Source organism: Alligator sinensis, unplaced genomic scaffold (genome assembly GCF_000455745.1).
Source record: "Alligator sinensis unplaced genomic scaffold, ASM45574v1 scaffold773_1, whole genome shotgun sequence".
In the NCBI taxonomy this organism is placed as follows: Eukaryota; Metazoa; Chordata; order Crocodylia; family Alligatoridae; genus Alligator; species Alligator sinensis.
Genome location: NW_005842403.1, coordinates 456268 through 482204, shown reverse-complemented (window position 1 = coordinate 482204; position 25937 = coordinate 456268). Strand labels below are relative to the sequence as shown.

At 44.1% G+C, this 25937-nt stretch overlaps 1 protein-coding gene across 1 annotated transcript in view; it reads left to right on the top strand.

Annotated features, from left to right (window-relative positions):
* Positions 1-5155: 5155 nt before the first annotated feature.
* Positions 5156-25937, top strand: part of LMOD1 (leiomodin 1) — a 38527-nt gene continuing 17745 nt past the window's right edge. Inside the window, exon 1 of the mRNA XM_014522849.2 lies at positions 5156-5600. Within this exon, the coding sequence (XP_014378335.2) occupies positions 5340-5600 (261 nt within the window). The 5' untranslated portion in view covers positions 5156-5339. The remainder of the gene's footprint in view (positions 5601-25937) is intronic.

Sequence of the window (25937 nt, the reverse complement as noted above, 5' to 3'; positions counted from 1 at the left end):
GAGTGGAAAACTGTTCCAGTCCTAGCTCTGTAGCCTGGCTCTGAGATGTCCATAAAACCTGAAAAGTGATATTTCTAACGCGGAGTTCATTTCCCGTGTCAGTCTGACCTGTCTGATCTGATCCACCTAGTTCTCTATCCACTCCCACCTAGCACTGTCATTTGGAAGTTGTGGAAATATTAGGTTAACAGTGAGTGCGTCTACACAAGACTCTATGTTGCTATAGCGATGAGCTACGTTGCCATAGCTTGTTACTTTGGTGACGTAGTGTCAGCAGGCATGAACCATGATGCCCAAGCTACTCTGCCGTAGCAATGGGTTACAGTGCAGTAGCATCAGAAATAACGTGTGCAGCTTTGGAGCTGCACAGTAACGCTGGTTATTGCACAGTCATTTAGTATGTGCTTAAGCAAGCACTAAATGATTGTGTGGTAACAACTGTGCAGTCCAACGCACATGTAGACGCACCCAGTAAGATTCAAGTTTTCCTAAAATGCTTCGTGTCTTTTTCTCTGATAAATTAGGTACTGACTGGACCAAATGAAATGCAAGGGAACAAGCAGACCCACTTTCATATTCAGACTTTGAGGAAACTGCTCAGATTGGCCTCCAAAATCTATGGATTCTTGGACATACAGGGCACATCTACACATGCACTTTAATGTGCATTAGCCTACTTTAATGAGCATTAAAGTGTCACTAAAAACCCATGGGCTCCTATACATGTGCAGGGAGCCTGCTCCAACACACTGGAATTCCAGTGCGTTGAAGCCGACTCAAATAATAGAGTCTGCTGGAGCATGGAAATGAATGCACTCTAGTAGCCTCCAGCATCACCATGTATCAGTGTCCCCATGCTGAAAAATGGGGGTGAGGCACTTTAAAGCTTGTTTGATGAGCTTTAGTTCAAAGTGCCCCACTGCCATTTTTCAGTGTGGGGATGCTGATACACATGACACTGGGCGCTTTTAATTAGCACAGCTCTCAGAGCTGCACTAATTAAAGTGCCTCCCCCCTCCCAGAGCACTTGTATAAATGCCCCATACTAATTAGTTGAAGCACATTAAAATAAGCTAATGAGCATTAAGCATCACTAAAAAAACTGTGTTCTTTAGTTAATGCCTCACAATGGAGGTACACCATGAGGTTAATACCTAACAATGGTATTCAGTGCGCATTAACTAAAGTGCATTAATGCACATGTAGACATGCCCACAGTGTCCCACATACCATGGCTGCAGCAGTCATAACCAGGAATGTGACATGAGAAAGCAGAGACAGGTCCAGAGGGGGTGCAGTTGAGCAGATAAACACTTTTCCAATTACAGGGTGGGAACAGCAACCAGGGATTTTTTGTAAGTCACCAAAAAGTAAAAATCCCATCTCCTTATCCCATCTCTTAGCACTCCCACCCTTCTGCTCCCTCCCCAGCAGCACTTCTCCTCCCTCCTGTTCCCCTGCTCTGCACTGTTGCTGTCCTCGGCTGATCCAGGAGTGGGAGGCTCCAGAGTTGCTCCAACCAGGAACAGCAGCAGTGGGTTCTTCTGCACTGACCAGTCTGTGTGGGTGTTCCCTTCCAGCTCAGGAGCAAGTACAGCAAGTACAGAGTGGGGGAACCCATTTGCCATCATTGTTGCTGTCCCCTGCTAAGCCTGGCTACAGCTGCACTGGAATCCTCCACCCCACAACCCTCCCAAACCACAAGCTGAGGGACAGGCAGGGAGGAGGAACCTGTCTGCTGCTGCTGCTGCTGCTGTTCCAAGCTGGAGCCAGGCAGGAGCAGCTGTTGAGACCCCTTTTCCCCTCCCACTCCCAGATCAGTTGAGGACAGCAACAGTGGCAGCACAGGGGCTGGTGGGGGACCGGGAGAATGGAAGGGGAAAGGAAGGGACAGGCTGCTGAGGCCAAAGGGAAAAAGAGTGGGTGCCAAGTGCAGGGGGCATGAGATTCTTACCTTTTTGGGGACTTATAACTGTCCTAGATCCCATGGTGCATTCTGTGGTGTGGTCTGAACTGAATTTTGCTGGTGAAATACACAACATCCTCAAATAGAATTTCCTTATACTTCTCCTAGCCTTCCTCTGTACAGTGCTATATTATTTCTTTCTTGATGTTCAGAGTGCCTTAGAATGCATTGTTTATTTCATTACAGTGCCAATTACTCCTTCTAAATCATTAATTAAAATGTTAAATAAAACAAAGCCCAGTACTATTCTTTATGGTTTCTCACAAAACCCAGTCCTTCAGCTTGATTCTTGTTCTCTTCTGGCCTATTCAACTGTAAGAAAATGTGAGCTGTACTAATGTTTTATCAACCACTAATGTATGTTATGGATGCAGACTAGCACCATGACTGATTTCCAGATCCTTTGTGCATGGGATGAAGAGAGATAGACTGATGGTATGTCTATACTGCGGTCACTGCTACGATTGCAATTTTTTTAGGCAGACATTCCTGAACTGGCTTTAAAACTAGCCAGTTCAATCACCACTAGCAGTGTGGTTGTGGTAAGACAGAGCTCAGTATGTGTTGCAAAACATACCAGAGTATCTAATCAACTTCCAAGGTAGGATTTTTAGCTTGCCCTGAAATCCATTTTACCATAGCTACACTGTTAGCCCTACTTGATCTGACTCATGCAAATCTACATCAATTATGTCTATACAATATCCTTAATGTCTCCAGGGGCTAAGTGGAGGACACAATGTGAAAACTGTTACACAGTTTAAAAGGAATGTACTGTGCCTCTCCAGATCCTAGTCTCAGATGATAAGGAAGAAGTTGAGCATGGATCGCCTGCTTGAATTGCTCTTGGCACTCTGACTGCCTGGCAGATGGTACTTCAGGAGCACAACAGGTAAAATCCTAGTGGTACTGAAGTGAATGGCGAAATTTCAAAGGGCCAGGATTTTACTCCAGGTGTGTGATTAGGGTATTCCTTATGTAAGAGGGCAGGCTGGGGGTGAACTCCCAGCACATACTTCCTCAGCCCTTACACGTTATTCTGCCAAGAAGGAGCTGCCAAAATATAGTTCCATATAGGTCAAATAAACATTTTTATTTTTGCATGCACACATAGGTTTCTCATATTTATTTAAGGGTGCATCATTGTAACGCCCTTTAATATACTGAGCACTTACAAGACAGCAGGTATACAGGGCATTGGGGTTATGCTTATACCTCAGTTTAACAATTATATAACTAAAAACTATTATAACATGCAACTAAAACTGTTCCTTACAAACTTTGACAACCCTCCCTGAACATTTAGTAGTACAGGGAACATCTGCTTAATTCAGATCTGGTTGTGTATTTTCAGAGATAGATACTATTTTGTTTTGGAATTCCTAGTCTGTTCAGCTTCAGTTCTTTGAACACAGGATTTTTGCTTTCTTGTATATCTTGTTCTTGTATATCTTATTCTTGTATATCTTATTTTGCTTTCTTGTATATCTGCAGTGTCCACACCATACACTAATCAGGCAATCTTATTTGCATACAATTCTTTAAACATGTAGTCATACATGTCTAACATACTCATATGAGTTTTGGAAGGAGGGAGTTGTATGGGCTTTCAGATTAAACTGTGTATATTTTCTTTAAAAGGAAGGGAGGCTGTGAGAGATTTCAAGGAATGGTTAAAGAAGTGTTATAGATTCATAGATAGATTCATAGATATTAGGGTCGGAAAGGACCTCAGCAGATCATCGAGTCCAACCCCCTGCCCCAGGCAGGAAAGAGAGCTGGGGGCAAATGACCCCAGCCAGGTGCTTGTCCAGTCTCCTCTTAAAGACCCCCAAGGTAGGAGAGAGCTTCACCTCCCTTAGAAGCCCATTCCAAATGTTGGCCACCCTTACCATAAAGAAGTTCTTCCTGATGTCTAACCTGAATTTGCTCTCTGTTAGTAGTGGCCATTATTTCTAGTTACTCCAAGGGGTGCCCTGGTAAACAGCATCTCCTATCCCCCCCACCCCACCCCCCGGATGAATGTGTAGAATGGATTTGTTATGGATTGGGTTAAAACTTATTGAAATTGGAGAAAAGAGAGGAACCACCATCCTTCATTCAAGATGGTTTTAGGAAGCCATTAAGCTTCTTTATGGAACTGGGTAGCTGAAAATATAGGAGCCTCCAACCAAACTACTGACACGTTACCATCCAAAGGTACATGTGAAGCCATTCAGAGATTTGGTCCTAAACCAAAGGTACATCAGGTCAGTCACCCAGGAGCATGAGACCAAAGCAAAGATGTGTGGTTGCTTGGGAATTTGAACTATATAGGAGGGGCTTCTTCGAGTGCTGTTTAAGCTAAGGTTATGTGAGACAGAGAAATACTACCAAAAGAGACAAAGCAGGTATCAAGGAAATAACAGGCATGGCAAAAGAAACACTACTAGTGTGATCCTGAGTAAAGAGCTCTAAGACTGCTTTTGGGTTGATGCTGAAAAAGACTAGAAGTGTGAACACAGAAAGTAGTTGTTGTTGTTAGATCCTCCACCGTTGGAGGAAGCCGGACTTTGTACATTCTTCCTATGTGCACAGGGTTGCATCCAAAGAATAACTGATTCTACCCTCATCTTCTCCAAACAGAAACAACACAGAGTACCCCCATTTTCAGTGACCATGAACAGTGAATAAAAGTAAACCAAACAGTTGTAAAAATGAAAACTTTTATAAGTGCCCTGCAAACTCCTAATGTTGCTCTTCCATTTCATTATCAAAATAACCAAAGAGCAGGGATTAACATAATACTGGGTTCCAGCAACTCTTTCCTCCTGTGATGCAGAAGAAAACTATGTAATACAAGTAGCTGCTATGTGTTTGCTGTCAGATCTTGAAGCTCCTGATGGGTCTGTCATAAAGATCTGCTGCTTTTTCCCCCCCGTTTCAAAGGCCTAGCTGAAAGCTTATGTTTTTTGCATGTTTTCTCACTATATTGTCCCATTGCCTTTAAAAGGCTAAATGTTCAGTACTAAATTTGGTCATGAAGCTCTTCAAGATTCCCTGGAATGTCCTCAGGTTTCAAACTCCTCTGATACAGCAAACCCCGCCTCCTGCCTTGCCTGATTGGTTTTTCTCAGCCAGGCTGTGCAGCTGTTGAATTTCATTGGCCAGCTGTTGTATCAGTGAGTCCTCTCTTTCAAACCGATATATGCTGGGGGGCAGTAAGTCAGAGCTCCTTAGATTTCACACTTCAGCACCTGCTGGCTGGAGGGAAGTAGCTTCTGTTCTCTCTGGACACTGCTTTTTCAGACGCTGTCCTACAACTTCACCAGTTTTCCTCCACCCTTTGGCTTTACATACTGCTGCACTTGTATTTCAGTAGCAAATTGCCAAGATGTCTAGGGTAGCAAAGTACCGAAGGCAAGTCAGTGAAGATCCAGATATCGATAACTTATTGTCCACTCTGTCTCCAGAGGAGATGGAAGAACTGGAAAAAGAACTGGATACAGCTGATCCGGATGGGAGCATCCCTATTGGACTCAGGCAGAGAAACCAAACTGACAAACAGCCAACTGGCCTGTACAACAGAGAGGCAATGCTCAACTACTGTGAAAAGGAGACAAAGAAACTTATTCAGAGGGAACTGTCAGTGGACGTAAGTCACATCTGCCAACATGTGAGCTGTGACCAGGGACACTGAGAAAAAAAAGTGATACACCTTTGAACGCCAGTGGGCTGTTTCAGGGTGAAAAATGGGAAATAATAAATGTGGAAAAATAGAGTGTAAATAGAAGCAGCTGCCATGTAGGAAAATGAGCGGCAATGTTGCAAGGCTGCGTGCTGAGAGATTTAAATGAAAGATTTATTCAGGGATTGGCAGATGCTTTGAGAAGGAGACAGGGATTTTTTTTTTTCAAATCCAAACATTATTCATAAGTACCAAAGCTCTGGCTACATAGGGGATTTTATATCTGTTTTCCTCTGATAGTCCAATATCCTTCTGTAGGTTTTTCCTGGGAGCAACTTTTGCAGCCAGAACATATCTCCCAGAAATAAGCTCAAGTTTTCACAGCATTAAAAACAGTTCACAATGATGTATTTCCTAATGTCTGTTTCTATTTTGTGTTTTAGAGAATTCCATTGCCCCGTTGATATTATGTGGAAAAGTCAGAGAAAGTGTGCTAATCTCTGGAAATCAATATACAGAATGGGTGTATAAGAAAGTAACAATAAGGCCTTTTGATTCTGGATGTTTACTGTAAACTAAAGGTCACTCTTCTGTTAGGATATGGATTTAATTATGCAATTTTATCTTTGTTTCTCCTTTTCTATAGCTGGCAAGCCTTTTTAGTTTCTCTGAACTAGCACTGTGAATTTTTCTCTTTTAATGGTTTACTGTAATCCCTGATTCTGTGGGGGTTTTGTTGTGTCCATCTCATTCACATTTCCTTGTGTGTAGCTTCAATGCAGCCCATATAAATTCTCTGTAGCATTTACTAACTCAAGTATAGAACAATTGTTTTATGCTTGAAGGTATGGAGAAATGCTGCCTCATTGTGTTTGCAAGTTTTTCTGTAGCAAAGTGGACTAGTATCCAAAAGTATGAGACTCTTGAAACTTAGCTGTCTGTATCTGCAAGTATCCGTGTCCCAGGCCTGATGGCCATCTGCTGTAAAGGAGAATACTGAACAATATAAACAGTTTTAGTAAGCACAGTAGAGACTTAAATGAATACCCATTTTAACAGGTTATCCTGGCTCTGGTTGCTTTGCTGAGTAATCAAGCCCCAAACTAAATAGTAAACTCTTTGAAATAGAAGTTATATCTTCTTATGTGTTTGTACAGACTTGACCACAATAGAGCCCTGATCCTGCCTGAGGTCTCTGGGTGCTGCCAGAATATTAAAAGGAAAGACAAGAAGATAATTGCAGGCATAGAGGCAACAAACAAGATAGTTTTGATACCCAAGCAAAGAGTTAAATGTTTCCCTTCCTCTCCACTCCAAATGCCTTGGATGTTTCTAGGAGTTTTATTCTTACCTTGGTGTGGCCTGGCCATCTTTTTTCAGCTAAGTGCTTCAACACTTGTTCGACTCTACAACAACCTTTTTGGGATATTCTATATAGGTTAATGGGCCTCTTACCACTGCTATACTTCATTGTTTAGCTGCTACTGATATGAAGCACAGTTGACCTTGGCTCAGCACACCTAGGTTTGTTCTTATGTACCAACTGTCATATGATGTAAGGATGTGTTTCTTCCACCTCGACCAGGGTGAATTAAGAATATACTGGGACCACAGAACAAATGATCTTAAGAATAGCTCAGTGACACTGAAGATAGTATTTGCTAGTGCCATGTAAGTAACCCTAGTTCTCTGTCAGCATTCAAAAACTGACATTCAGAAAGCTAAATATCCAGACAGGGAAGGGAAATATTCTTTGGAACGGCACAGACTGTGGAGTTTTGGGCTTCCTCAGTAGTGTGGGGCGGAGACCTTTTCCTATGTTCCTTTGTGCACATATTATCCACCTACTTCCCTGACATTGCAGTGGCAGGGCATTGGTAGAGCCCTCCTCTCCCTTGGTTTTTTACCTATGACAAAATATAAAGTGTTCTTGGTGTTTGGGGTATTGTTCCGTGAAATTGTGGGTGGGGGATTATGTGGTGATTATGAAGCTCACCTGCAAACGTAGGGGCACCTTCCAGTCCTATGTTCCTATATATCCTCACTGGTAACATGATGGGTTTCAAAATTGGAAAAGTTAGAAAACTAGAAAATTTGTTACTTTCAAACGTAAAGTTTAGCCTTAGTAAAGCAGGTGACACAGACCTATTCCAGTATTTGAACATGTGTTGTGGGGAAAGGATTTTATGGTGGGACGGGCAAGGTTGTTTGACTGTTTTGGGAATTCATTTTTCAGAGTAGAGATGCCCTGTAAGGAAGAAAGAGAATAGCGAAGTCCTTCTCTGTGGTGAGAAGAATGGGGCTTAAATGTAGGCTTTTAAGGAGAGTGCTGCTTTCTCTCTCTCTTTGCCCCTTGGTAGCTTCAGGATATGGAAGACAAAGCGTATTGGCTAGTGGTTAAGCTCCTGGCAAAACTAGCTCAGATAGATTTTCTTGCAGTAATTAGATATTTGCAGAGCTGACTCTTCTTCTATTTCAATCCCTGGAGGGAGAGAAAAAATATCCTCTGTACTCCTTCCTTCTTCTTGGCATTGTTAGAAATTGAGGATTAGCGCTGGTAAAATGCCAGTGCCCAACACTAGAAGTTCAGTCAGTGCCAGCATTTTAATTGTGCCTTCTGCTCTGTTGTGGGGCACATATATTAGGATGGTGGACGTAATTTCAACTTTCTCATTGGCCCTCAGGTTTGTCAGTTAAATAACAAGTCACTTTCCCTTTCTATGTATAGGTTATCATGTATATCAAGGTTGTCTAAGATGTCACACAGAGCATATTTGCATATTATGTCTGGAAACAGGTGTAAAGTCACTTAGCTTTCAGCTTTGTGCCTTACAAGTCTGTCTGTATTCACCCTATATGCCCTGCCCCATGTTTCTGATTAAATACATCAAGCAAAAAAATTGCAGGCAAGAAACAGAATGGTAAGCATGGGTGGGACAGACAGGCATAAGGATCAGCAAGAAAGGGCTTTAAGATTTCTTCTGGAGGTAATAGCCATTCAAGTTTGTTAAGATTTTATCATGTATGGGAGATGAGTTTTCAGGGACAGGAAATGAGAGACAAGTTTTCCTTCTTTAAACTAGAGCGTGTGTCTGGATCAGAAATGTTGTACAAAAGGACCAAGACTATTAAATACCCAGGGAATTTCTTTTCTAGCTTCATGTTAAAACCTCAATCTGCATCATATTATTGCTAATCAGCTAATTTTGCAACAGCATACAAACTGTGGGTCTCTTGACAGATAATACAGAGCTCATATAAACTCTACAAAGCTTGCCTGCTTTTGTTTAACATTCCAGTGCCTTTAATCAGGATTACTGAAGGAAGGAGTCTGTTCCCTCTTTGCCTGGGCAGAGACTATGATTCTGACGTTATCTTAAATATGAGCCTTTTATAGAGATACTGACCCAGCTGCTTGATCTAAAATGAGATCTGCCAGCTGTGTGTAGTTTGTGGGCATATTGTGTTCTGCTTTTCTGCCCCTCACCTCTGCATACTCTGTTCTGAGCTGGCAGGTATTACCTTGTATAAGAACCTACTCGGTGACCACTGTATTCCACCTCTGTTGCAGCCCTTATTTGGGAAGAATTAGCCACTTTCCCTGGATCTGCTGAAGTACAGAAAAGCATATATGGTATTCTAAGGAAAAGTTTCAGTCCTGCCAATCCAGGAAGTGTCTCCAGTACTGATTTTTGTTTTCTGAGGAGATCTTTAGGACTAGCTCGAGACTCCCAACTCCCCGCTAAATCTTGGAGGAGTGAGTATATTTAGAAGTATTTTAACTACATAATAATATGTCTTCCCTCTCTGTGATGAAAAGGGCAAACTTGGGTAACCATGAAGCTGTTTATAAACAACCCAAAATAGAAATGAGCTTCTTCACAGCTCCTCTGCACTGGGAAGCCAAATCTATATCTTGGTTATGCACTAATTAACCTTTGTTTCCTGTTGCTAGTGAGTGAAAGTATTCCCCAGTTCAGTCATTAGTCTTAGGACTAATGCACTTCAAAGACACTTAAGAGGACCTCAGACCTGAACAGAGATCCATCACTATGTTGGAAGCGGTGGCAGGTGGAGGAGGGGCTGGGGCCTTTAGTGAAATTAATACTGTCTAAGAGAAATTTAGGTCACAGCCCACAAGTAGTTACATAGGGAGCAGATTTCTGATAGCAGACGGTTCTGTAATCTAGCAGACAAAATCTTAACAAGGTACAGTAGTTGGAAACAGATGCTGAAAAAGTCAGGCTACAGATAAGGTGCAAATTTGTAAGAGTGAAAACAATTAACAACTGGAATGAGTTACCTAGAGGGCACGTCTACACGAGATCCTTTACTGCGCAGTAGACTAATCTAATCAGACTAATCAGTAAAGCTTCACTATACAACCATGTGCTGAGCTACTTCGCAGTAAAATAGGCTAATGTGGAGTAAACCTGTTACCCGTATTTACAGGATAAGGACCCAATCCCCACATGGCAGGGAGAGAGATCCCCAGCTGGAAGGACAGCCACGTGGGGATTGGGACTTTCCCAATCCCTACATGGCTGCCAAGCAGTATTCCCGCTGAGTGTCCCTGATGAGCGGGGATGCCCCTCCTGGCCACATGGGGATTGGGTCCAATCCCCGCATGGCTGGGATGCCAGGACAGCTCTTCCTCCTCCACATAAGGCTTGGGACCAGCCCCGTGCTCTCTGTCAGCCCTAGGGCTGGCACCCAGGAGACCCTGGAGCTCCCCCTGGCTGCTGCAGCAGGGCCTAGCATGGCAGGGGGCAGGAACATCCCCGATCTCAAGTGCTCTGGTTGGGAGCAAATTTGCTTCCAAGCCAGTACATGTGTAGACCCTGTCCAGGGAACAGTTTACTGCACCTTATTTAATGTGCAGTAACCCTACTGTGCATTAATAGCGCATGTAGACATATCCAGGGAGGTTGTGGATTATCCTTCACTTGAAATCCATATATCAAGATGTGGGTGCGTGTGGGTGCTTGTATGCGCAATGGGGGTTTAGTTCTCCCTAACACCTGCCTGTCCCTTCCTCTCCCCCCCTCCCGGCTCCACCAGAAGAAAAAAAAAGCAGTGAGGGGCCCAATTCTTTTCTTTTTTTTCCCCCCAGAGCCCACCTGCCTCTCCCGCGGCAGGGGGGAAGCGGTGAGCTGCTGGTGGACTGAGCAGTCTCTGAGCTGTGGGGGACCCTGGTCCTTCCCTCCATGGCGACAGCGCCCCCCAGGTGGCACCCACCCACTAGCATCTGGCCCGGGTGGTCCTGGGGGGGTGCTGCCACCATGGAGGGAAGCACCAGGCCCTGCACAGTTCAGGGGCTGTGCGACCTAGCAGCAGCTTGTGCAGGCAGGCTCCACTGAGGGGAAAAACCAAAGTGGCGAGGAGCCTGACCTTTTTTTTTTTCTTCCCGGAGCCTGCCTGAGCTGCACAAGGCCCAGTGCTTCCCTCTAAACTAAAATACCTCGGATGGGTTTTACCTTGCTATGTAATAAAGTAATTTAAAGAGAAATACGCTGCCTAATGCGTACATCCTCACAAAATTAAAGCAGAATATGCTGCTGAATGTGTAAATAGCAACATCATTAAAGCAGTGCAAAAAGGCAGTTCAGTCACTTTAAAGGCCAGTTTTGTTGCGTGTACAAGCACCCTGTGTGTACATGTGTATATGGGGTTGTGTTTTGTTTTTTATTTAGATCAGTGGGGCCAACATTTTTGGCAGGCGTGCCACAAATTAGCCCCACATCCCCTTCCTCTGCCCAATCTGCTGCTCTGCTTTCTGCTCCCTGACCTATCTGCAGGTGTGTTCTCTGTCACCTCCCCAGTCTGCCACATGCCATACATGGAAGTGGCCCATGCCACAGGTTGGCCACCCCTGAGTTACCTCCGTACACCGGAGAAACACCGTACAAAAATGCCATGGTTGATAGCTAGATTGTTATGAGAAGGATAGTTCTTAGCGATAATATATTTATTGAGGTCTCTAGTTTTAAGGAACAAGGGGCCAGATTTAGGTTTGTAAACTAGGTAGCTAAATAGGACTTAGGAAGAATATAGGCACCTACATCACAAAAAGCAGTCCAGAATAACCCTGCTTCAGCAGCCACAAAATTCACGAGATTTCTAAATTCATTTTATCTCTACAGTTTGGATGGTAGGCATGCATACGTTCTTAAATGTAGACTTTCATGCAGGTCCCAAAGCACGCCAGTCTGAGTGGTGAGCCACCTCGTTTCTATCTCAAGTCTTTTGTAATCCAGGAAAGAGGTGGAAAGGTTTCCTAAACTCCACCCAAATCCTCAGATAGGCCCAATTCATTATGGCTGTCTTGCATAAAATGCACAAACTGTTCCAAGAGCAGGAGGTCTTAAGACTCATGCCTCCTGCCTTGTGGGCAAGTGCCATAGCTGCTGCTTGCTTTTGCTCCTTTTAGTGCTAAGATGCTTGCACTTGTGGCTGCTCAGTGACCTAGTTTCAACAGGAGGGGTGGAGAGGCCCTCACAGCAATTCTGTAGCCTGGTAGTTAGAGCTCTTTCTTTGAAGTAAGAAATGCAGTTTGAACTCCTTCAGGATAAGTGGGGGAGGCCTAGGGCCTAAGTCTTGCACTTCCTGAGCAAGTGTTCTAACCAGATGGCTGTTATACAAGCTGTGGATGATAGTAATGGCACCAGCACAATCATGGGCTTTATCTTTCAAGTGTGATCCCTGCTCCATTGCATGTTGACCATTGGAAGAGTAGGACTCTGAGTGGATGTAATTGTCTAAAATGGGGCCCTGAATTAGATGCCAAAGCTCTGAAGAGAAGTGGGAATTCAGACACCACAGCAGTTAATGTTTCCCATGGCTATCTCAAGTCAGCCCCTTTTTTTGTTGTCCAGTCTCTCTCAATCATGTTTCAGAGCATCCAGCTCTCCCCCTTAACTGTATAAGAAGCCTAAGTACCTAGCCCTTTCTGAGTCCAGTTTTAGGTGCTGTAATACCTTGGAGGCACCTAAGTGGTCAACCTTTCTGGGAGAAAAGGGTTGTACCACTAGTTCTGTTTAATGCTTTACCATCTTCCTTTCTGCCGATTTTAATTTCTGCTTTGTAGAAAACCAAAGATTATTTGAGGGAAACTTTTAAGTTCCTCTGTAGAAAGGAGAGTATATATGTCACAAACTGATACACAATGTACACATACATGCAAACTTTTTTTATAGTCCTTTATCTTTATATTTCCTGATGGTATTTGGTTTATTAAAGATTGCTTTTCCCTGGTGCTCACATAACACTCCTGTGCTGATATATTTTGGTCAGTTAGGACGGGGGGTGGGCAATATGTGGCCCGTGGGCCAGATCCGGCCCTCTGAGGGACTTTGTCCAGCCCATGGTGGTTCCCTTGGTCCTGCCTGGCTCAGGCACCATCTGGCGCATGGCCTGTCCTGCCACCCTCAGTCACACAGTGGGGCTGGGGTATCTCCATGGCTGGACCCCATTTCTCGGCAGCACTGGCAGTGGTGGCTCCTTCTGGCTATTGCTGCTGCTGGCCCCAGCTCCATGGAGATCAGCCAGGACCTGCATGGGCAGGGCCCAAGGGCCAGGCTGAGGGTATGGCCCCGGTCCTGGCCCTGGCCTGCCCCTCATGGGGATTCAAGGTCCCTGCAGCAGCTGCTCTGGACCCGCTTGCCCTGGCCACAGCAGCGGCAGCAGAAAAAAGTGGGACCTGGAGCCTGTGCTGGGGCTGTCCTGAGGCTCCTCCTTGCCACTGCCACCAGCACCCTTGCCAGCTCCCTGCCCACCCCACAGCCCCAACCTGCATAGGGAGGTTTGGCAAGCTGTTGCATCGGGGGGGGAGGCTGCTGACCTGGCCCATGACAGTTCCCCAAAACTCCCTCTGTGGGCTACCTGCCAAATTCCCAAACCCCATGCACAACAGATTGGAGCTGGGCTGGGTTGGGCTGGGCCACACCCCTTCTCCCCCTCGCAGCTGTATCAGGACTGGGCCATACCCCAGCAGTGGCAGGATTGGGACTAAGTTACATCCCCTTGCCCCTTTCCCCTCTTTCCTCACCATGGGGCTAAATCAAGCCCCCTTCTCCCACAGGCCTGGGTTGAGTCTGGGCTGCCCTCTGTCTCACTCCACACAGCCAGATGGGGTTTACCATGCGGCCACTAGATTGGGACCACCGACTGCATCCAGCCCATCTGGCCTGCCAGGCAAAAAGTTTGAGTACTACATGTCTAGACAAATCTGCCTGAGGATTGCCTGTACTTTACAGCTGTATAGTTTTTTTTGTTAGATATATAACACCCATTGAAGGGTAGAATGCTATCCTTTAGTACAATACTTCTTTGTCAAAGACATTGGATCTTGGATCTAGTTTACATTCCCCAAACGCAACATAAAGGATCTAGTTTTCAGAGCAAGACGTGTAAATGTAGAACAATGGAAACTTTGGATATGTTGGTGCACAAATGTAAGAGTGGCTGCAGAATCATTTGCCTCCTGTGTAAACTGAACCAAGGAGGTCATTGTGAGAGAGGCACATATGTATGGAGACTCCTAAGGACTATAGTCTGCAGACTGTCCAATGCTGCCAACATTATATACTTGAGCAATCCCCAAAAATCCTCTAAAGCTTTCTGGTACTTTCTAAATCAGTGGTTCCCAACCTTTTATTGCTGTGACCCGCTCCTGGGAGTGGAGCGCAGGGGCAGCGAAGCTTCTGGCATGCAGTGCGGCTTGTACTTTGTGTGCGGCGCCGCTGGCATTGCCCCCGCGACCCTTATTTGGATCGTGACCCGAGGCTGGGAACCGCTGCTCTAAATTGTGACTGAAAAGTACTTGCATAAGGCACAGTACTTAATCCACTGTTTGTTTGTAACATATTTCAGGGAAGATACCACTAACGTCTAAATCCACTACAATCTAACTCTTGGTAGAAGTAGTGGCAGTCATAGATAATTCTTGAATTTCATGTTCATATTGCTTAGATTGCCATCTTTTCTTGAGGATGTTTATAAAAAACACACGCCAGGCTTGAGTAGCTGGGACAGGCTCAAGGGAAATCATAAAAAGAGAAGAAAAAAATGTTGTATCATCTTTTAAACATCTTAATAATTTTGTGACTAACAGAGTCGCATTTAAACTTTGCTCCTTTGTTTACAAGACTTTTCTGTACATTTGCCAAGCCTGTTCCCTTGTTTCAGCTGAGAACTCAGTGGAAGGACCATTCCAGATTTCCAGCTGGAAATTTCCAGCCCCTCTCAGAGTCTTCTCTTTTAAACCATGTTTTGAACATTTTCAGGATCATATGTAACTTTTCTGGAGTTTATTTTTCATGAAAATCCTGTTGTTTCTGGCTAGCCCCTGTACTGGAAAGTAGTTAGGACGTAACAATGACACTGGGCACTAGCCTCTCCAGAGATGCATGGTTCACATTCTTTCTGGTACTTGCGAGTCCAAGGAGCTGAAGGTGTGGATCGATTGGAGAGGGGCAACAAACACGTATCATCCAAACATACACGGGGCTCTGAAAAGTGAATGCAGACTGAGGTGGCACTAAGCTCTGTCAGCCCACAGTGGGGAAATATTCCAAGGGCAGGCCATGACCACTGTCGTCCCCATGGCCCACTTTTTCTTTTTAAAATAACTTTAGCAAAATAGTAACAGGAAGCCTTTGGGAAAACATTTTCTAACAATCTGGAATAGAACATCCAACCCATTCCCGCTCCCTTCCTCTAACTATAATTAAAGGGAATGAAATTCTCTCCAGCTTTTAGCATAGAGAATACATATGATATTGGAAGCAGCAATTAATTCTAGGAATAGGGAAAAGGAAAAACTTTCAAAATTTGCAGGTACAATATCTGGCTGCCTGCATTACCTGTTTCTGTCCTTAGATCTGTTGGAAAACACAGGTACTTTGCACTGTATGGATCAAGTCTTTTTTTTTTTCTAATAGGTTACATAAGGGGGAAAGGACGTATTTCAGTTTTTGTCACTACATCTCTTGATTAACAAACAAAGGAAAAAAACCATGTTTGAATGTAAGAAGTTGTTCATAACTGCAGCTCACCAGGAACTGCCTTTGGCCAGTTTTGCACATACCCTGAAGTTATAAGGAGTAGGCACATATGTACTTTCTGAAGACGGTTGCAGAGCCAACATACAGAGGTCTCTGTCTGCAACACAGTCCTTTTGCTCCTTCTGTCCTGTTTTCCAGTCTAAAATAAAAACTGTTTTTGACTGAGATTAAATATTTACCCTTTTTCTGTTTGGAAATGTACCAAGCATCACAATGAGCTTTCAGAAACAAACAAACCAGTCTCTGCATTAAAAAGGAAAACAAAAAAATTCCAGGGATGGCAATCTGAACGGTTTTCAGTTTAATGAAAATCAGAAACAATTGGGATGATATGGAAAAAAATGCATTACATTTTAGACAGATAGTATAAAAGACACTGGTAAAAAAAAAACGCTTTATTTTCTAATACTGTTGGGTGAAGTGATATTTGCAGGGTTTACAAGCTACAGGATAAAGATTTGTCATAGATTTTTTTTAGGATTTACACCAAACTGTCTAACTGAAAGATATACATTCCATCAAATGGCACAATGGAAAGGGGAAAATGCTCTAAATTTCTAACCAGTCTAAAAACAAAATTTTCGTTCTGGGTTTACGTCATCCTGAATGCAGGGAAATGCACATAAACATTGTATTGTTTAACTTATATGAACTGAGCTGCCCCTAAAGAGCAATGGGCCATTTATTATCTATTTATGGTTAAGTGGTGTATTGACTTTTGGAGGAACTGAACTCAGATGATTTATATATCACTTTTTTTCCTCTGCATTATGCTGTCATTTGGACATTAAAATGGTCTCTCTGACTCAAGTCCCAGCAGGGCAGTCAGACTGAACCAGCTGTATCACTCAATCCACCCCATGTCTCAGTGGGAATCACGGCATTTTGGAGCATGCAGACTCTCACGTATTTCATAAGGGACATTTCACAGAAGATGACATTTCAGGGCAACTATTTTCCCCCATGGTAGCATGTGCAGGGTTTGGATAGAAGTATAAAATGCAGAGAGATTCCTTTTACACTTTTCCAAGCCATTTGTGTAATTACAGGGGCAAACTATCATCCCAGGAAGATAGCACATGATGAAAAGACATGATTTCAGCTTGATTCCCTCTAACAAAAGATTAATGGTAATTGTGGCCAGGGAACCCCATTAAGACATTGCAAAACAAAGATAATACAAGTGACTGTGTTAGGATTATCAACTGAAGAAATTTCTTATACTGACAATCTTCAAGTTTTTGACTGATGACCAAACTTTTTTCTGACACATTTTTACTGATACATGTTTTCCATAATGTAAATGTGACTTTTCTGCCAGCCTGCCTGCTAGAAGGGCTGGGTTCAAATTTAGGAGTTTAACATCAACCATAGTAAAAAAGCTTGGTTGTTAATAAAAAGTTTTCATTAAATTTCATTAAATAAATGTTCTTGGGTTGGCAAGCCTGCCTGACTGCAGCAATGGTTTTACACTGTGCTGCTTCCTACCCCAATCAGGGGCCCCCTGCTCACCCTGATGCCCCTGACTACACCCTTCACCATGCTTGCCCCTGCCCCCCAATCCATCCCCAGAGCCTTACTTACCCTTTCTGGCCCCTGCTGCCTGCTCCCTGTCCTGGCACAGACCATAAAAGAGCCCTACCTGTGATCCAGAAGTATTACAGGCAGCCTGGGCTGTTGCAGCAGCACATGTCTGAGAGAATGCTCCCTACAGGGTGCTGTTCTCCCACTCAAACACCAGGTGGTACTGCATGCTGTGTCTGTCAGGGCATCAATCAAGCCGTGTCTTCTTAGTGTTTTTACTGACAGCTAAAGTTTTCTTATGGATTTTATTGATAGCTATTTTTATTTTTTTTACTGACAGTCAGTAAATTTACTGACAGTTGGCAACCCTTCTCTGTCTGCACTGCCTTTTCCTGGGAGACCCAAGGTCATGTCGTTTTTTAAAAGGTCTTTCCACTTTTTCTGAAGGTTCCTGAATTTTCCATGTGACTCCAGATTGAGAAGTGACAAAAACTAAAGCCAACTATGTCACCTCTATCCAGCTGTTGTAAGATAGGTTAATATAATAGCACAGCAGTGTCTTGGTGGAATGGATCTGTCATTTGTCAGAATAACTAGGCCTAAATTAATATGTTCCAAGCTACTTGGAACAAAAGGAAGCCCTACAGAGTTAGTAGATTTAATTGTTACAGGCCACACCTGGATATAAAAGTTCTGCAAGTTATTTATTTTGACAGAAAGTCCTTAGTTTCTAACAGATTTAGAATATGGCTCTTCATGTGAATGACCCTGCTGTTTTTGAGTATTATATTCTGTATAAAATGTCTCTAAGACAATTTTCACAAAGGGAGTTTGTATGTACTGACCAGATACTGGGTCCAAGACTGCTAGCTGGAATCATGCCCTCTTCATTCTCACTTCTTCCTCACATGTTCCAAAGCCCCTAAATTAGGTAGTGTAGCCATCTTGCAGTAGCCTTGAGCCTGCACCAAATAGCATGCCCAAGACAAAGAGCCTGAGTGCTTAAAATCAAAGTCTCCCACTTCTAGAAAAATGTTATAATTAGTAGCATATTGGGCAAAAGTTCATAGCTTCATAGAAAAGTAGGGCTGTAAGGGACCTTATGAGTTCATCCAGGCCAGCCCCTTGCTTAGAGCAGGATCATCCCTGACTAAACCATCTCAGCCAAGTGTCTGTCCAACTTGCTCTTGAAAGCTTCCAAGGATGGAAATTCCACATTTTTTCTAGATAGGGTGTTCCAGTGCTTGCTCACCCTCACAGTGAGAAAGTTCCTTCTAATATCCAACCTAAATTTCCCCTGCTGCAGCTTGAGGCCATTGATCCAGTCATTTCCCTTACAGTCACAGAGAAAAGCCCATCTCCATCCTCTCTTTCTCCCTTCAGGTATTTGAAGACCATTATCAACCCCTCCCCCCTCAGTCTTCTCTTCTACAGACTAAATAATCTTAGTTCTTTTAGCCTTTCTTCCTAAGTCTTGCTTTCCAGGCCTCTAATCATTTTTGCTGCTCTGCAATGGACTCTTTCCAATCTGGCCACATTCCTCTTGAACTATGAGGCCCAAAACTGGACACAGTACTCCAGGTGAGACCTCACCAGTGCTAAAAGAATCACTTCCCCTGATTCACAAGTGACATTCAACGCAGTATGCTGTTGGCTTTTTTTTTGCAACAAGAACAGTGCTGGATCATATTCAGCTTATGGTTCACTGTAACTGTGAGGCCTTTCTCTGCAATACTACAGGCTAGCCAATCATTTCCCAGTCTGTATTTGTGTATGCAGTGAGTCTATCCCACATGCAAGATTTTGCATTTGTCCGTGTTGCATTTCATCTGACTGATTTCAGACATTTCTCCAGTTTACCCAGGTCATTTAGGATCCTGGCCCTACCCTGTTGAGTGTCTGCAACTCCACCTAACTGGTGTCATCCACAGATTTGTTAACTATACAACAATCCCATTATTCAAATAATTAATGAAGATGTTAAACATTACCAGACCCAGGACAAGCCAGTTGACACCTCCTCCCAATTAGACATTTAGCCTTTGTGTCCTCTTTCCAGTCCAGACATCTCTGAAGAATGGTCCTGTTCCTATAGTGGGGGTACTTAATGCCCAGAGGGTTAATAGGATAGCTCCTACCCAATAGTCAGGTAACTAAGAGTTGGCCACAAGCTGCACTTTGATTGTCCACTAAGTGAAATCAAATTCTACCTTTTGAAACCTAAAAGCCATGTAAGTACATTTAGACATTCTAGAGGCAGAATAGGATCTGGGACAAGTTATATAAACTTTCATGCATTAAGTCATAATACAACTGCTAACTGGTGTGGGTCAGGAAGATATTTTTCTAGTAATAATTGAGCATTATAGAAATCTGTCATTTTGTTTTGGTAACTGCAGCTAGGCATTCTTGGAGGAGACAGGGGAGTAGACTGGATGGATTTAGTGATCTGATCTGTCTTTGTGGTCCTTTCATTCGTACAGAACTTTTGAACATTCTTCATTGGTAGCCCCAGACAGAGTGCCTTGCACTAATTGAGCCCAGAGCAAAAATGCTGTGAATTACTGGGGTCTAGCTCACTTTCCTGATCTCTGTCAATGAGCTTGAAGGAGGCTACCAACATAAAGGTCTCAGCCTGGGAATGTCCATCTCCACTGTTGCAGTGTTGGAAAGAAGCGCTGGGAAAGGAGCTGTACAGGAGAGAAATGCAAACTTCTAAAAACAGATTTTATAAGAGAAACAAACATTTCCATTTGCAAAGACTCCAGTAGATTAACGGGCTCTCTGAGCACTCACTTTACAGTACTCAGGAGGAGACTGAACTATTTTAGTAAAATGACATTTCTGACAACGGAACTGAGTTTAAAGGTCTGTTGACTTGCTTAAATTCAGCAACCAAAGCCAATGTATGATTAGAAACAACGCCAGAAAAAGCCTAGGGTCTCTTAAGAATGGTTTGCTGGTTCAAAAAGTGTACATCTCAGGAAATATGGAGCTGGGGATTGCAAAGAGAGTGTGAGATTTGGGGTCCAAAAGGCCTGAAGAGAAGGAAAAGGTGGATAAGACTGTACTTTTGTTAAGATAAATTAAAGCAATTACTAGGAAAGAAACAGCAGAAAGGTTGTTTGCCTTGTTCGCCGTTCCAGAATTAGGTACAAACAGCATGGGCATGAGATCATGCAGTGTCTGAACAATCAGAATGGCATTCTGGTTCGATGTGGGAAGCCAATGTCAATTTGCCATTGCCAGAGTCATTCTGTATTGTGCCAAAAATGTAAACATACCAAAATGTAAATCAGCTGCCATCTAGGAGTGGCCTTATTTGGGAGCCAGTATAGACAGGAGCTCTGCTTGGTAGGGCAGTGCATATGGCAAAATTTCAGGACCACATTCAGTGATATTTGCGTGGGAAGTGGGATTAGCTAACCAACAGGAAGACAGATTCCCAAGTGGAAGTAGTGTGGCGGGAGGAGAACAGGTGTTTATGGTGAGTGGGATGAAGGTGGTAAAGCATAGAGTCTGGTTGCTGTAGGAGCAGACTGTGATATCTGTGCTTGTTCTCACAGGTATGCTACTCTGTGAGCAGTCCTGCTGATGCCAGTGACACTGTTTTCATCGTAAGATACCTCAATATGACCAAGGGAGGGTATCACAGTCTCCATTAGAGCTTCTCTCTGCATAAACCACAGCAATAGTTATCCCCAGAAAAGCTCTCTCAAAAATGGAGTGGTGGGGGGGAAGGGGTGCAATTTGATGTCCTCTCATTAGTTCCTTTGGTGGGCCTCGAGAGTCCAAGTTTAATAACCTTCAGAACACAGCCAAGGACACATCTTCTCACCAGGAATGTACTTGGCCATGGACCACCCCTGGGTTATTTACGGCCGGTAGGAGAATGCAAGGAAGAGAGCTTGCTGTTCTAGCGATTAATTTAATTCATCTCTCCCATTTGCCCAGAAGCTGCAACATGGAGGCATGAAAATCCATTAGTGCAGAGTGAAAATAAAACCCAACCTGCTTATGCCCATTGGCAGTCTCCTGCCTCAGGGGCTTCTCTGTGTGGAGGAAGTGGCTCACAGAGGTGCTCCTGCTCCTTCTCAGCTTTCTTGTGACCTATGTCCTCCCTTGATCATGGTTACTTACTGCCAGGCAGCCTCCCCAGGCAGTAGGGCTGTGCAAAGCTTCAGTTGCTGATTCAATTCGGAGGAGATTTGGCCCGATTCAACAGCCAAATCTCCGAAGCCAAATTGAATCAGGAGACCCATTAATCTCTCGATTCTGAGAGATTCGGAGAGATTTGATCATTCGGCCATAGACACAGCTTTATATGTTTTTCCTACATACCTCAAGGTACATATAAAGCTGTGTCTATGGCCGAATCGCTGGTTCTCTGAATCAGAATCAAATCTTCAGATTCAGGTTCGACCGAATTGAATTGGAACAGTGATCCAAATCAGCGGATCAATTCGCTATCCTCTGAATCGGGCCAGATCTGAATCCGAACTGAATACTTCCCACTTTACACACCACTACCCGGCAGGACCCTATTATAAGCTTCTCTGAACCTCCGGTGGGACTGCTCAATACTGGTTCTCATTGACTATGCTTTGCCTGCTCAGTCTGCCTTTCCTTTTCTTTATGATGGATCTTATCTAACTCTTACTTTGTTCTGGAGACCCACATGGAGCTCATTAGGCCCTCTCAGAAGCATCTGCAGGACACTCTGGAGCAAGTTGCTGATGACAGAAGATGAGCTAATAACTTACAGATCAGGAGTTATAATTAATCTCTTCCCAAAGAGTGACCTACACTAGCTTCCTTCACTTAGTGGTCTGAGACTCCCTGCTCACTGACAGCTTCTTGCTCTTTCACTAAACTATTTCTCTTGGTCCCTGTGAGTGCAGTGCTGCATTCCCAATGCTGTCCTGCAAATCCAAGATGGCAGTCCGATGGCAGGACTGATGTAACCTTGGGTGCTGACAGACATTCAGGCCCCACTCTAACTCATCACACTTTACATAAAGCGCTATGAGTTAGAGTGCCCCCCTGGCCCCAACCCAACAGATGTTTGCCTATGGGTCTGGGGGTGAGGGGGAATTGAGCCTGCCTGCAGGCAAGTAACAAATGGAGGAGCCGCTCCTCTCCCCAGCCCTGCCCCCTTCTCCCCAGCCCTGCCCCTTTCTCCCCAGCCCTGCCGCCGGCTCCGGGGCTGTCAGCAGGGAGGGAAGGGGGAGAAGGAAACCATGCATGCCTCCCTGAAGAGGATTTCTGGAATGCGTTATGTGTTGGAGTCCTTGGAGCCTGTAGAGGCACCTGCATTCAGCCCAGCTGCCTTGGTCTTGTCTGGAGCCAGGGGCTGGCTGCTTTTCACTCAGCATGTCACTCCTTTGGGATTGTCCAGGCTGTGAGAACGTCACCTAGTCCCAAAGGAGTGAACATCAGCATCAGCCTAGCCCTGACTGCATGATAAATTAACCTTAAGGAACACAAGTTCCCTAAGATGCTCTTAAGTAAAGAACCTTCATCTGATCCCTGATTTGAGGAGGGTTAAGTTTTTGTGCAATCAGCCATTTCAAAAGCTCTCTGCAACCATGCAGGTGTGATTCAGGGGGCCAATTGCACAAAAAATATAACTCCTGTCTGCACCCCTTTTGCTCATTAGATGTCCTATGCTCGCATCTGCTGCCACTTTTTTTTCCAGAGGACAAGGAGTGACAGGAAACTTCTGTGAGCTGCAGAAGAAATTCACTAACATGGAGGGGAGTGGGAAGAGTCCTGATCATTTGGCTTTATCCATTTGTCCTACAGTCTTTGTGCTGTTAGATTTGCTTATGCTGAGTATAGTCCTCTGTGAAGGTCATCTGCTTCTGAAAAGGAAGGAGTTCCTGCCTGTCAGTGTCCATCTAGAAAGGAGTACCACAGTAGCAGCTGACTGCTTCATGATCTTTCCAGGTATTCAGGTCAAGCCCACTTGTGTGTAATTCCCCACTTCTTCCTTCTTCCCTTTCTTAATCCTGGGCACTATATTTTCTCTTTTCCAATCATCCAGGACCTCACTTAAACTCACAAGTTTTCAAAAAGTATAAGCTAATGGCTCTGAAATTTTCTCAGCCAATTCTTTCAGTACCTTAGAGTGCATCTCATCCAGTCCTACTGACTTGAAAGCATCTAAAATACGCTAGGCTGTTTGAGTCCTTCCATATCTTTGCTGCCAACTTCACTTGTCATCTGGTAACTTTCCCTGTTTCTTCATTGTCTTCCTTATGAGCATACTTCTAAATCACACAGAGTTGGAATCCATTTCAGGATTTGTAAATCAGTCCTCTTTAGTGTATATAATGAAAAATAGCAGCAAGCAGTTTGGAAGATGTTAGGAGTTCCTGGAGCCCTGGATCATTCAGGAATTGACGTCACATATTTTCCAATGCTGAATGCCTTGTGGGTGCTGATGATGGTACTGAGTGTCTGTACAGAGGCTCTTTGAGAATGACTATCGTACAGAGCCCCGAGTCAAAAGTACAGATGCCTTTATGGGTCTGGGGATGGCTCATGTATTACAGCTTGTTCTCGTTATGCCGCTCAGCCTTGCCGCAACTTGGCAAGAAGCTGTTACTTATGTGACACATATGTGAATCAATCTAGCAATCAGGTGGGAATGTTTCTGGAGGACCCCAAACATTCAGAGTTAGGACATTTAGGGTTTCACTGGCTCTAGAATTAGGAGGTAGTAGTAAGATTGCAGGACACATTATCCGTATATTAAGAGAACTTCTTATTGGTGCAGGATCGAGACTGAGGTCTTCTGTTTGACATATTGTGCCTCCAGTGTCTGAACAAGAGGCACCCCAACCAGTTTCCCTTTAGCCTGTGATAAACCATATTTTGAGATGTATGCTTTAAAGAGGAAGAACAAACGTGCTTTCAGTTGTTTCCCCATTTAAACAAACCCCCTCCCAAAAACAGCTCCACTTAGCAAACAAATTTATGTTTGGCTTTATTCCCTCACTTCCTCTGCACCAAGATGACTCCCCCAGCCCTTAGGAAACCACTTATAGGCACATAGAGGAATTCCTGTCTCCATTACCCAGCCAGTTCTTGACCTCTGAGCTGAGATTGCTACAGTTGCTTTTTGCTGAAGGCTGAATGATGTAAGTATATTAGCTATCCAGGTTACCACCAACCACATCAGTCCTTTTTTTTTTTAACTATTCATTTTAAAATGTCACAGCACAGCAATGTCTCTGTGGTGTTCCACAATTACACTATACTTTTTGGAAATGTTGCTGCTGTCTGTAGTAGGAACTCCTGAGGTCTTTATGCTGAAGTTCTGCTATTGCCAGAGCAAGACAACTCAGGATGCTCCTTGTCAGTCTTGAACTCAGTTTGGAATGAGCACTGCATGAGAGAAGGAGCAGTAAAACAGAGCTATGGTCTGCTTGACCTACATTTGCAGTCAGGGGGAATCAAAGGTGCTTCTTTAGCTCTGAGCTGCACATTCATGGTAAATATCTGCTACATGCTGCAGCCCCGCAGGTGAATCTCTAGAGTCAAATCAGATGATGCCTATTAAACAAACCCTGTAAATGTCTGCCTCCGACAAACATATTCTGCAGCCAAGGCTTTTGAGTTTCTGCTGATGTGACCCCCAGAAGCGAGGGAGTGCTTGCTTCTAATGCTCAGATGCCAGACAAGAAGTTCCCAGTCTTCTTTGCCTTTTAAGGAAACAACTGAGTGGGACTGAGGATTGCAATTGCAAACAAGCAATAGCAATGGTAATTTTATTCTATTTAGAGGAAACCAGCAGGCATTTCAATTAATCAAAACATCAGCTAAGTACCAGCCTGTTTCTGTTAGACTTTTTTTTGAAGGTCTGACACTTGGTATAAAAATATTATCTTAATAATGGCACTTCAGGATGGCTTGGGAAACACACTGAGATGAAGGAAATTTGCACTTTCCATCACTTATAAATATTTGAGGTGAATGTATCAGGGAAGTTAGAGACTCCCAAAGCAGATATAGTAAAAATATGGCAGTGGGGATGGAGACTGGCAGGGTGCAGCATAGGGGGAAGGGCGCACATAGCAGTTGTAGGGCTTGTAAGGCAAAGGAAGAGTGTTCCTGTGCTTCAGACAGTGGCTGAGATTGTAGGAGAGCAAGATACAGTGCCTGAGCATGTATAGGTTCAGGGATCTGAAGGCCAGAGAGGACATTATGATCATTTAGTCTGATCTGAATAGCACAAGCCAGAGAATTCCACTGAGTCCAGCTCAGAAGCATATCAAGCTCATTATACCAAGCTCAGAATTTTTGCTTGAGCTAGAGCATAGCTCTTAGAAAGAAGTATTAAAGCTTTAAATCAAGTTTTCAAGTGAGGGACAAACTAGCACATCCACTTGGATAGAGTTCCGATGGTTACCAATTTCCTTCACATTTTAACAGAGGTGTAGTAAGCTCATTAAGCACCCAGGGTAGGGGTGGTGAATTATGCTGACCGCTGGAGGGCAGAGGGAGGGAGCGGGGGGAGGAGGAGGGCAGAAGAAAAGAAGCCTTACCTTCCAGGGCTCTCCTCACTTGAGCAGCAGCATGGGCTTAGGCTACTAAAGCTAAAGGACAGGCAGCAGTAGGGGGGGGCCCCAGGGGCTGCTCCTGGTGCCCTGTTCACCCACTGCCACCTGTTGGGGCAGGGCTGTGCCTCTCATGGCAAAGCTTCCCAAGG